Genomic DNA, 12,659 nt, shown 5'->3' on the forward strand with positions numbered 1-12,659 from the left:
AAATTTATTTTAAAAGTATATGTTAAGAATAAAACTAGACATGCTGCCACGTTATAATATTTAAAGGTGTCCAAGTGTGTCCGGATAAGATTTTTATTTATTATTGAGACACGATTTGCACACAGTAGACACGCGTGTCGGGCGACTGTCAGTGACTGTCGTATCCGAAATATGTCCGACACGTGAACACGGTAATTCAGTAAAATATCCGTACTTCATAGCTTTTCATACTCATTTAATATTGGAAACTAATGGTAAACTGTTATTGGTGGCAGCGAAAATGGAATTAGAGTAAGATCGAGAAAAAAAAGAGAAGTATTATATATTTTGGATTTAATAACACTTTTTATTCAAAAAAAAAATAGTAAATCACAAAAAAAATTGTAGTCATGAAAAGATGCATTTTACTAAAATTATAAAAAAATAAAAAAAATTATTATATGTTGTTGTTTTTATATATTATAAGATAATAATACTATCTATTTATACTAATTACTAAATTGATTTTAGATTTTAAAATAAAATAAAATAACTAAAATATATAGATAATTCTGTTAAAAAAAATAAACATAAAAAGGAATAAAATAAGAATTTAATACATTTCCATTAATAAAATTATTGAAATATAATTGGTTCAAGTAGTGGGTTTGGCACAACAGCAGAAACCGCCATTACCGCGAGGTTGTTCGACGCATTGTCCAATCGTATAGCCAAGCTTCTTGCAGTATCCATCACAATTTCGAAAGAACTGATTGCATGGTCCCACACAATGCTGAGAATCAGTATTCAAACCTACATCCCACAATAATTTTTTTATTAACAAACCAGTATAATTATATTGCATATGGAAATAGGGTTGAAAGAATAAATTTCAATATTCATATTTTAAAGTTTAAATTTCTATACGTACCATTACAAATGGAGAATATGACAGCTACAAGTGTGACTGCAAGGATGAATTTCAGCAAGCTGCGCTGACTCATTTTTTCTTTAACTTTGGATGTACAGCACTACTTGATGTTTTCATTGTTTGCAGTGCCATGTTTATATAACACAAATTCATGCATTAATTACATTTTTATTTCGACTAAAAAATCAACAATTTTTATTGCATTTGATCTCACAATAATTATATATAGAAGATTTGATGATTTTCTTTTTATTTGTCTCACATTAATTTCATATTAATTAATCTGAAATATCGCCGGTATGATTAGGGAGAATGTCAGTAACTTTTGTGTTTTGTGGTCAGTACTTAATAATAAAAAAAAAATGAGTGATCTCCTACTATTGGATGTAATCTCATACCATTAAAAACATTGTTGATGGCTAATTAATGGTTACAAAACACAAAAATTACTGGCCCTAACACTCCTCTTTACTTATCCGTTTTTATTTAGACTAAAATAATATAATATTTTTTATTGAATTAATAGGGTAATATGAATAACAAATTAATAGAATTATTTATGTTTTTATTTGGACCACAAAAATCTAATAATTTTTATTATATTTTATCACACACTATGACATTAGTTATACTTAACTGACATAATAAGAATAAAAATGGCATTGGAATAAGTAGAGGCGAATTTTTGTTCTACTCATCAACTTCGTACCCTTTTTTTTACCTTAGACGCTACCTGTTGTTCCACCCTCCGAGGCGGAAGCACATATCATTGAAGGAGGGCACAGCCGCACAGGGCAGTGGCCTCCAAAATTTTATTTTTTGTTAAAAATGCATAAATTTTTTGGAGATGGCCCCCTTTTTTATTAACTAGCTTCTCTCTTTACAAAAAAAACTTCCTTTTTAAATTATAACTAGTGCAGAGCCCGTACGATGCACAGAAATAATAAATCAAGTCACATCTATCGGTTAATATGATTAGATCACACTAAAATTATGTTAGCACATATACTATCGTACTTATTTATTTCATTAAGAATGTGCCAAACAGAATAATATTAAGACTTTTTCATTGTTGTCTGTTATTCGTTGTCCACTTGTGCATCCGTCGTTCTTTAATGATGCCTCTATTCATTATATCATTGATATTCAGTACAGTTTGACATCTTCAATTTCATGGTCAATATATGTTAAAAGAGAAATAGTAAAACCTTTTAATTTGACCAACCAAGAGAAACAACACAACTATGGTTTAGAAAAATAAATAGAAAAAAATAAAAGGAAAAGGATGCATTAAATAAAGTGCAATGATTTGAAACTGACTAATTCTGATACAAAATATTCTGAAACAATTAGATACCTTTAGAGCATGAGTATGGAACCTATTTCATAATTGGTGGATTCTATGGTACCTTTTATTGTGGTTAGGGGTAAAAATAGGTCAGGTTAGGCCAGGCTTTGTTCTTAACAGGCCTGGCCTGTCATATAGTTGATTGGCCTGAGTCTGGCATGCAGTCTGCTATAAGCTTTTTTCAAAGTACTAAGCCTGATCTATTATTCAGTCTGACCTGGCCTGAAGCCTGTTAAAAGGCCTGCTAATTTTTTTTTTTACAAAATTAAAAATATTATTTAAAATTTTTTTTTAATAAACATATTTATATATAAAATGTCATATTTTGTCATATTTAATATTTATAAAAAATTTTAAACTTTAAAGTATTTAAAATATACAAAATTATTTATAATTAAATATAGTAAATTTAAAATATCTCATTATTTTGTTAATAATAAAAAAATTATTTATATATATAATTATATATTAAAAAGTCCAAACAGGCCTGACAGACTAGGCCAAGCTAATTAGTGAGACTGGGCCTGGCCTATTAACATAATAAGGTTTTTATAATAGCCTGAGCCTGTACCTATTTTATAACAGGCCAGGCCAGGTCAGGCCAAACACAGGCCAGGCTGCAGGTCTCTAGTAGGTCTCCTAGTCTTTTTTCACCCCTAATTGTGGTGCTTAAATTGCCTAACTTGTCTTTATAAGTAAAAAATAAAATGTATAAAATAAAAGTAAAATATTTAAAGTTTATTAAATATTATTTCTTTACCTTTTTTAGGAAGTTAGACACTATGTCTTAGACACAATAACATTCACCTTCATAATATTAAGTACGTCATAGATAATAGATAAAGAGAAGCACTCCCATTTAAAAGAATTTAAACCCACAATTAAAAAGATAGAAGAGTTAAGGAAATATCCTCCATCTTCCACAATGAAAAAAGCAAAATATCAATGCAGAATCCAATTCAAATTCAATGCAAACGCATTAATTTTTCCTAGACCTAGTGCAAAATTTCAAAAAATAAAACACTAAAAATAAGAAATAATTAAAACTCACCCAAATAGCAGATATATCAATGAAGGCATGAATTATTCTAGGACAAAGTCATAAATTCTGAAACGAAAAGTTAAAGACAATTTAGAAAAGAACTAAATAGGTAAAACGTACATAATTAATAACCACCTTGAAAAATAAAAATGCTTTTGGGGGAAACGTGACCCACGTTATAAAGAAAAAGGTGACTCTCAATCTATTACTCAACGGCAACATTTGACCGTTAAAATTCCTTGATGAAGAAAACAAAGGCAATAGTTTTCATCTAAACTTAATGTATCTCTCTAATAATATAATCTAGTTATACTCGATCCAATTTAGTAATGTCTGTTCTTTGAAGGTATTTCACCGTTAAAAATAGAATGTCAGCAATAAGATAGTAGAAGAAAGATCTACTTTAATACTTCAGGAATAGAGATTTTTAAAATTAAAACTGAAAAATATTTTTATAATTGCATGAATTTTGACAAATATATAATTTTTTAAAAATGAAGAGATAACTTTGCCAACCATTTATAAGAGTACTTAAAAAAAAAAAAACGTACATAAAGAATGAAAGGACGCGATTTAGTGCTCCACAGTTGTTTGGAGTATTAAAACTCCTCTTAGAAAGTTAGGAATAAGTCACCGTTTTGTAATTTAAATAATATTTTTTTGGTAACAATTTAAATAATGTTTGGGCTAACGTTATTTTTTGATTTTTATTTGGGCCTGTTTTAGACTTCTTTGTAAATTGTTACTGGATCCTTACAAAATTATAATAAAAACAAAAATTAAAAACTTCTTAACCAAAAAAAATTAAAAACTTTAAAAAGTTAAAAAGACAAAATACTTCTTTATAGTAAATTTTTTAAAAAAGTATAATATGTTTTAATTAATTGCAAAAAGATAAAATATTTTTTCAGGAATTAGAGTTGTTTTTTTTTTTCAAAGATAGGGAGATTCAAACCCGTAACCTCTTGAAGAGACTATACCATTTGAGCTATAACTCATTGATAAAATTAGAGTTGTTTGATTTTTAAAAAATAAAATAAATTATGTTTGAATGTAAAAAGGATAAAATTATTTCTGTTGAAGATTTAGTTTAAACTTTTAAAATATCCATTTAAAGTTTAATTAAAAAGACAAAAATATATTTTTAATATTAATTTGTTTAAATATATTTAAATTTAAAAATTTTAATTTAATAATAAAAAAATTAAAATATAATGTTTAAGATAAATTTTAAAAAGACCAATTTTTTTTTGTCAAGGTCAGTCACCTAGTCCAACACAAACAGAGACCCAAAAACCCCACTCCACTCAACGCCTAATACCATCTCCTTTGTCACTGCAGTTCGTGCACCTTTGAAGCAAGATTGGGATCGGTAGAAAAAGTTTTGACGCGGTTTGTTTCCCAATGCTCTGGTTCCACAGTCATCTCTGCTCCACCTAGGTTTCAAGAGGTTCACTCTCAGGCGTATGGGTCTTGCCTTCGGCCGACTGCCACCGCTTGTCTTCTGTGGTTCCGTGTTGATTTTCTGATGCTACTTGATCTCCATCCGCAATGGCTTTAAGTCCCTAACGTTTCAAAATTAGTTCAATGTTGTCCTACCATTAGGGATCTGTTAACAGAATTGACTTAAATATGACAATTTAAACGTTAAGGATAATTTTGAGACTTATCCCAAACGTTGATGACAAAAATAATACTTTACTCTTTAAATAATTAAAGTTGTTTTATTAAATTAAAAAATAAAAATTTGAATTTGAATTCTTTTTCTTGGGTAACTAAAACACGGGAATGTGAAGTTGAATTTAATTAATAGAACCAAATATATTATTTAGTATTAAGTTTAAATATTAAGATGTTCTTTTAGGAATAGATTTTATCGTTTTTATTTAAAAGTATAATTTTAAGTTAATGTTAATTTTTTAAATATTAACTTTTTAAAAAAATATAATTTTTTGGTATTAATTGTTTAATGATGTTATCAATATACAATAAAAACTCTATTAATAAAATATCTCTTAAAATATTGTGGTAACTCACATTACAATATTAATAATGTAAAGAAGTTTCAAAACTTTAAATATTAAGAAAGTATTGTAACATCCACCAAAAATGAATTAGAAGAATAACAACTGATAGAGGAAACTATTTGAAAGACCATAGTTGGAAAGTCTAAGAATAAAAAAAAATTAAGATGGCCGATAATCCACAAGCAAATATACAATTTGATGTGACACATCAATCAAGTATTGCAGGTGTGAATGGAAAAATAGTAAATGATAGAAAAATATTTGCATCAAGGATAATAAAGAGTGTTAAATTTGAAAAATTGGACTAAAAAATAAGACACTGAGATGATAAAATTTATAAAGCTCATGAAAAATTTGTTCTTGCACAAAAAGAGGAGGAAAACACATTTTGTTTGTCAAAACTATTGTAGATATGCAATTTCTCGATTAAGATATGATAAAAAAAAAAAAAACCAGTCAATATTAATTTTGGTCATGATATGTTTTGGAACACTTTTCTGTATACAACATTTAAAGTTTTATTTGCTGATTGTAATCACTCTTCTGAATTAAGACTCTTAGTCCAATCTTGGACTTTACTCTTGATAGCGCGACATAGAGTTGACCATGGATAAACACTGACCTTGGAAGGTACAAACCAACTGTGCTTAGCGTTTGCCCTTTAGATTTATTATTCGTCATTGCAAATGAAACAATGATTGGGAATTGTCTTCGTTGAAACCTAAATGGTAAAGCTTGGTTGTTCGGGATCATGTTCATGCGCGGGATTATCACGACTTGACCTACATTGTCCCCTATTAATGTCACACATTCGATGATGTGGCTGCCTAATCTCCTCACCTGTAGTCTTGTACCATTACATAACCCGTTGGATTGGTCAATGTTACATAATAACATGACCAGTATACCTACTTTCAAGGTCAACTTGTACGGAGGCAATCCTGAGCAATTAATGGCATTAAGAATATCTAGTGTAAGTGTGTCAAGATCTGACTCCAAGTTTCCTTCCTCCACACACAAAGTATCCGAGCTCAGGTACAACTTTTCTTCTCCTTCTAATCGATCCATTATTGTAACATTTACCTCGTTGATAACTTCCAATGTAGGACCTAGTATTGATCGATCTTTAAAGAATGTCATGTTGTTTAGATTGGACAACAGGTTTCGGTACACAAAATTAACCATGTTGTCAAATGAATTGTCTGCATTGGCAATCAAAATCTGTTCGTCAATTTGTACCTCCGACTCTCCATCGGTGGAATCCCCGGCCAAGCCATTCCCAATACTTAATAGCCATTCTGAAAATTTACTAATTTCTTCAAGTTCTTCGTCACTTACTCCAACAGTAAGTCACATGTTCATCGTCAGCCTTAACACAGTACAGTGTTGCAACAAATAAGAAGAATTGACTGATGCTTGTACAATATCTTGGCTGGATCCCATTGGAATCACAGAAAATATTTGCCTAAAGTCACTCCCTAAAACTACAACTTTACCTCCAAATGGCATTTCTGCATTGTAGTATGCTTCACCCCTAAGAATGTCACGCAAGCTTCTATTGAGTGCTTCGTAACATAGTTTGTTTAGCATAGGTGCCTCATCTCATATAATAAGCTTTTGATTTGCAAACCAGCTTGGCAAGGGAAGTACCTTGCTTAATACAACATACAAAATCCTCGTTCAAATCAAGTGGGATCTTGAACCTTGAATGAGCTGTTCGACCATTTGGAAGCAACAGCGAGGCAATTCCATTGGATGCAACATTAAGAACGATGCCACGGTTGCTTCTTATTACATCTGATAGGGTATTATATAGATATGTTTTTCCAGTACCACCATAACCATACACAAAGAAAAAGCCTTCGGCATTGTTATCAACTGCATGAATAATGGTTTCAAATGCTATCTTTTGATCTCTGTTCATCTTAGCTAGGTTGTCGGTTAAGTAAATTTTGAGAGCTTGAAGGTCAAAATTCAGTTCATCCATAATAATGGGGTCTTGTATGTCATCAAGAACACCTAGTTTGGGTATGGCATGCCTTTAAATTCTTTGAGAGACCTACCATTTGCTTGAAGTTTATCCTCGATCTTTGAAAGTGTCATGTTCATGATTTCTTCATCAGAAAGATGTAGCTCTGCAAAATTATTAGGCAACAGTATTAGTAACTTGGGTTAATATAAACCAGAATATGTTTCAGGGGTTAACATTGTCAGGAAAAGTGGTCATTGCGATACCTAGACATTGCAAACTTCTTCGGTGAGTGAACAATATGTCTTTGGACAATACACTATAACACTGCTCCCAAACAATTTCTGGCCTTCCCATGTTATTAGACAATAACAGCACCATAGTCACGAATGTAATTTGCAGAAGCCCATGTGCCTGCTTCAAAGATAGCGTCAATAAATTCTTTATCATCCTGAAACAATCCTAAGACATAACATGCTTCCTTGAATGTACCATACACAACACCCTCCACTGTACGTAATTCGACGAAGCTGAGACATCCCTTTTGTATGTTAAGCAACAATTTTAGGTAATAATCCTCACCATTCCCACATGGAACATGTGTTAGTCGGCCAATAGAATATCCGTGTTTCCTTGGCATCCACATACCTACGTCATCCTTCCACACAAATTTATTTGGAAATTGGCTATAAGTAAGGGTACGACCAAAAGGATATAATTTATTAGTAAGCATCCATGCCAAGAATTTCGTTAGCTTCCCATCAACCCTTTCAATTACATCAACTATGTTCTCATTGTCTTTAAACACAACAGGGTGTTCATTGGGCAGGTGGAACGGTAGTCGAATAACGGAAGGTTCTTTTTGTTGGATATCATACCCAAATATTCGCCAAGCTGCTTCGCACGCTGAGATGTATCGGTAGTCGTAGTAATTACGTATCTCATCAATGACTTGTTCACTTTTTTCTTCTGCATTGGTTTGGTAGAAAGAAGCAGTTACCCGATCATTGCCCTTGTGAACGTACTTGAACAGATACTTTATTGCAGATGCTGACATGTGTTCTCGAAATTGATGTGGCATCCATACTTTAGCAAGAGGGATGGTTTGTACGGAACAACGTATGAACTATCAAGCACTACATTCTTCTTCACGATTGTCATCCCATTGTTTGACCTTCTGTACTTCGGAAATCCAGCTTCATCAACTATTTTCCTTGCTCTAAAGGGCTTGGGGTAATACTTTGAGCACCGTCCATTTGACATGCAAGGGCTGTTATTGTTATACCTACCACACAGGCCATAGACCATGAACTTCTCAACAGTTGCATATAATTTTGGCCTTGTAAGTTTATCTGGAATCTCAACTGAAATAAGCCTATCAATATCCTCGGGTGACTTAGGCTTGTATAACGAGTGCATGAACAACAGGATGTGTGCATGTAGAAGCCCCCTCTTTTGAAATGTTACGGTGCAAATATCTATAAATAAGAAATCTTTGTTATACACTCAAAGTTAACAGTTGATACAAAATGGAATTAAACTGTACTTACATATGGTTATCTTCCCAAGGAATCTACCCTGCTTAAAGTCTGTGATCAATTCACCAAGCTTGATACTAAAAATCTGTGCTAAAATGTCTGGACGGTCTTCTGCCTTGAATCATGTACCCTTTAAAAGACGTTTGATCTCATCCCACTCAGAATTGTATGTTATTGTAATAAAAAAACTGGGGTACCCCGCATACTTGCATATTGCAAAAGCATCTTTGTAGTTGTTAAACATGTACCTCGGACCACCTGTGAAGCTACTTGGTAGGATAATCCTTTGACCAGTTGCAACGACAATAGCTTCTCCTCGAACTAACGACTCATGTAGTGCATTGTACTTGTCAACTCTTAATTTTGGTTGGTTGTGTCGAATGAAACTAAGTCGTTCAGACTCTATCATAGTGTAAGCGTCAACCAAAAATTGCTGAAATAATCTTCGACATTGTAATATAATGTGAGACTTTTTCACCCGCATTTGGATGCGAAATGAGAAAAACTCTCTCATACTAATGGTCTTTCACTTTTTTGTACTATTAAGACCATATTGCATAGAAGTCTCGATTCCAGGTCTAAATCCATCCTCTCCGTATGGGAATATTAAGGGATATTGAAGAGCCAAGTACAACGGATGGATGACATCTATCCTTTGTAACTTGTTTGATGTCGTCTGAATAATTATATCCCTTTGAAAGATTGAGTCATCTATGTCGCCCATAATTAGAATGGCAACTTTAGACGCAGTAGGAAAGTTATACACCCTTCTATCTGTTTCTCTCTTCCTTATTAGCCTTAGTTTGATTTCAGAAGTTCTTCCATTTCTGAATCTATCTCTCGCAGACCGAAAGCTTTTCGCAAGAGGGTTACACGTATCAAGCATATCCTTTAATCTTTTTACGATCTGGGATTCTAGAATGCTAGTTGATTCAGTGGACCTGAGAATGAAGAGATCATTCACCCCATTAGGCAATCAATATACATCATAGAATGAATTTATCATTTGAGGAGTTAATTATTAGCAAGAAAGAATTTACAATGCATATTCATAGCATTAGTGTACCTTACGACTGATATCCTATTTTGTATTTCATTCTCCGTGTCATATATGTACAACTGAGCAAACCTGGGCCTATCATTGTTGGTAAGGATCATGTTGCCAATTGAATGATAGTTCTGACCACTTATGGAGAAAGTCGGTGGAGCTGTTCCTTTGTTTATACTACGATTAACTTTTCCAACCATTGACGTGAATGCAAATATTGAATTATATTTTCGTATATTCTTCCTGAAATGCCGTCTTTGGTCGTGGTCACCACAATGAAGATCTTCAAGAACTCGAGGGACTCTTTTCAGCAATGGTAAGACAACTTTTCCATCCATGCAATACAGTCCAAATTTAGGAATTTTACTCCTTTTACTTTTACACAGCCTCTCCCTTCCCCACATGCATGCATTGCAATATAAACAATGGTCGACTGGATCTCCAGCATCTCACGTATCTGCAGTTTCATCATTTAGGAATTCAAATATTAGTATGCTTGACAGGTACTTGAATTATGAAAGTAACAATTAACCATCATTGAGTATTAATATTTTTATCATACCTTCTTCTGTAATGGATTCCACTGACAGGTCTGGATAAATTTGTGTTTGATCTATTCACACTTAGTAGGAAAGATTCTTGAGATATTTTAAAATTAGTTGAGGGTTGGGTTAGATTTAGTGGTGGAAGAAGGTCGGCCTACCCGACGGAGCCTTGTCGCTTGGCTTGTTATATTAAATAGTCCAGGCTTTGGCTTTTTGTAAAGTCTATTAGTTAATTAGTTAAAAATGTCAATCCATAGGTTTGAAAAAGAGCCTACAAAGCAGGTTTAATGACAATTAAGATTTTAAAACCTACAAAGCTGGTTGCCAATTGGTCAAAATATTTTTCTGTTAAAATAAAAAGTATTGTTAGTATAAAGGTTGAAATATTCACTTTTATTAAATAAAAACAAAAGTAAAAAAGAATAAATAGTCAAGATAGTTTAGATTGTACCTTTTTTGTTCAAAAAAAAGGTTAAGAACTGTAAGTAATGTTATGATACATAACTAAGGATTGATATATAAATGAATTATTCCTTAAAAACTATGAATTATAAATTTTTAGATATGTCAGTTTAGATTTTTTTTTTCTTTTTAGTTATAATTCACAAAATTTAAACAATTAGAGTTCGAGCCTGGAAAAAAAACCGATAAAAGGTAACAAGCCTAGACTCAAGGCATTTATTTTCAACATGGGATAGGTTTGAAAAAAGCAAAAGTCGCTCAACTCGACCCATTTTCACCTTTAGATAGAGATAGAAATCGTTAGAGTTAGTGTGTTTTACCTTGCCAATCGGCTGTGTGGGTGGTGCACAAATTGTGAATCACACTTTTCACAACTTGTACCACTAACCAGCAAGTGCACTGGGTCGTTCAAGTAATACCTTACGTGAGTAAGGGTCAAATCCCACGGAGATTGTTGGCTTGAAGCAATCTATGGTTATCTTGTAAATCTTAGTCAAGATATCAATTATATTTATCAGTTTGAATTGCGAAAAATAAAAGTGCATGAAATAAATACTTGTTCTACAGTAATGGAGAATATGTTGGAGTTTTGGAGATGCTTTGTCTTCTGAATCTCTGATTTCCCCCTGTCTTCTTCTTCATGCACGTAAGGTTCCTCCTATGGCAAGCTGTATGTTGATGGATCACCGTTGTCAATGGCTACCATCCGTCCTCTCAGTGAAAATGGTCCAGGTGCGCTGTCACCGCACGGCTAATCATCTGTCGGTTCTCACTCATGCTGGAATAGGATCCATTGATCCTTTTGCGTCTGTCACTACGCCCAACCCTTGTGAATTTAAAGCTCGTCACAGTCATCCAATCCCTGAATCCTACTCGGAATACCACAGACAAGGTTTAGACTTTCCGGATTCTCAAGAATGCTGCCAATGGATTCTAGCTTATACCACGAAGACTCTGATTAAGGAATCCAAGAGATACTCATTCAATCTAATGTAGAACGGAGGTGGTTGTTAGGCACGCGTTCATAGGTTGAGAATGGTGATGAGTGTCACAGATCATCACATTCATCATATTGAAGTGCGAATAAATATCCTAGATAGAAACAAGCATGTTTGAATGGAAAAAAGAAGTAATTGCATTAATTCATCGAGACACAGCAGAGCTCCTCACCCCCAACAATGGAGTTTAGAGACTCATGCCGTCAAAGAGTACAAAGTTTAGATCTAAAATGTCATGAGATACCGAATAAATCTCTAAAAGTTGTTTAAATACTCAACTAGTAACTTAGGTTTACAGAAAACGAATAAACTAAGATAGATGGTGCAGAAATCCACTTCTGGGGCCCACTTGGTATGTGCTGGGACTGAGACTTAAGCTTTACGCGTGCCTAGGCTGTTTCCAGAGTTGAACGCCAGGTTGTAACCTGTTTCTGGCGTTCAACTCCAACTTGTAACTTGTTTCTGGCGTTTAACGCCAGAATGCAAGATGGAACTGGCGTTGAACGCCAGTTTACGTCGTCTATCCTTGAGTAAAGTATGGACTATTATATATTGCTGCAAAGCCCTGGATGTCTACTTTCCAACACAATTAAGAGTGCACCAATTAAACTTCTGTAGCTCCAAAAAATCCATTCCGAGTGCAGGGAGGTCAGAATCCAACAGCATCAGCAGTCCTTTTTCAGCCTGAATCAGATTTTTGCTCAACTCCCTCAATTTCAGCCAGAAAATACCTGAAATTACAGAAAAACACACAAACTCATAGTAAAGTCCA

The 12,659-nt window shown here is 33.2% G+C and overlaps 2 protein-coding genes and 1 long non-coding RNA gene across 3 annotated transcripts; all 3 read right to left on the reverse strand.

The window, feature by feature from the left end:
- On the reverse strand, positions 570-1,016 carry LOC110266211. The gene is made up of 2 exons (XR_002353249.1): positions 911-1,016; positions 570-792 (listed from the first exon to the last, which is right to left on the reverse strand). It is a non-coding gene; the product is annotated as an uncharacterized LOC110266211 (long non-coding RNA).
- LOC107615171 lies at positions 5,838-7,653 on the reverse strand. Its single transcript, XM_016317275.1, has 4 exons — positions 7,563-7,653; positions 7,391-7,462; positions 6,978-7,346; positions 5,838-6,664 (listed from the first exon to the last, which is right to left on the reverse strand). Exons 1-4 carry the CDS (start codon positions 7,651-7,653, stop codon positions 5,838-5,840), a joined length of 1,359 nt encoding a protein of 452 aa, XP_016172761.1.
- On the reverse strand, positions 7,658-9,243 carry LOC107615170. The gene is made up of 3 exons (XM_016317274.1): positions 8,964-9,243; positions 8,416-8,774; positions 7,658-8,308 (listed from the first exon to the last, which is right to left on the reverse strand). The coding sequence occupies exons 1-3, from the start codon at positions 9,241-9,243 to the stop codon at positions 7,658-7,660; spliced, it is 1,290 nt and encodes a 429-aa protein (XP_016172760.1).

The sequence above is a fragment of the Arachis ipaensis genome, chromosome B09, assembly GCF_000816755.2.
Source record: "Arachis ipaensis cultivar K30076 chromosome B09, Araip1.1, whole genome shotgun sequence".
NCBI classification, from domain to species: domain Eukaryota; kingdom Viridiplantae; phylum Streptophyta; class Magnoliopsida; order Fabales; family Fabaceae; genus Arachis; species Arachis ipaensis.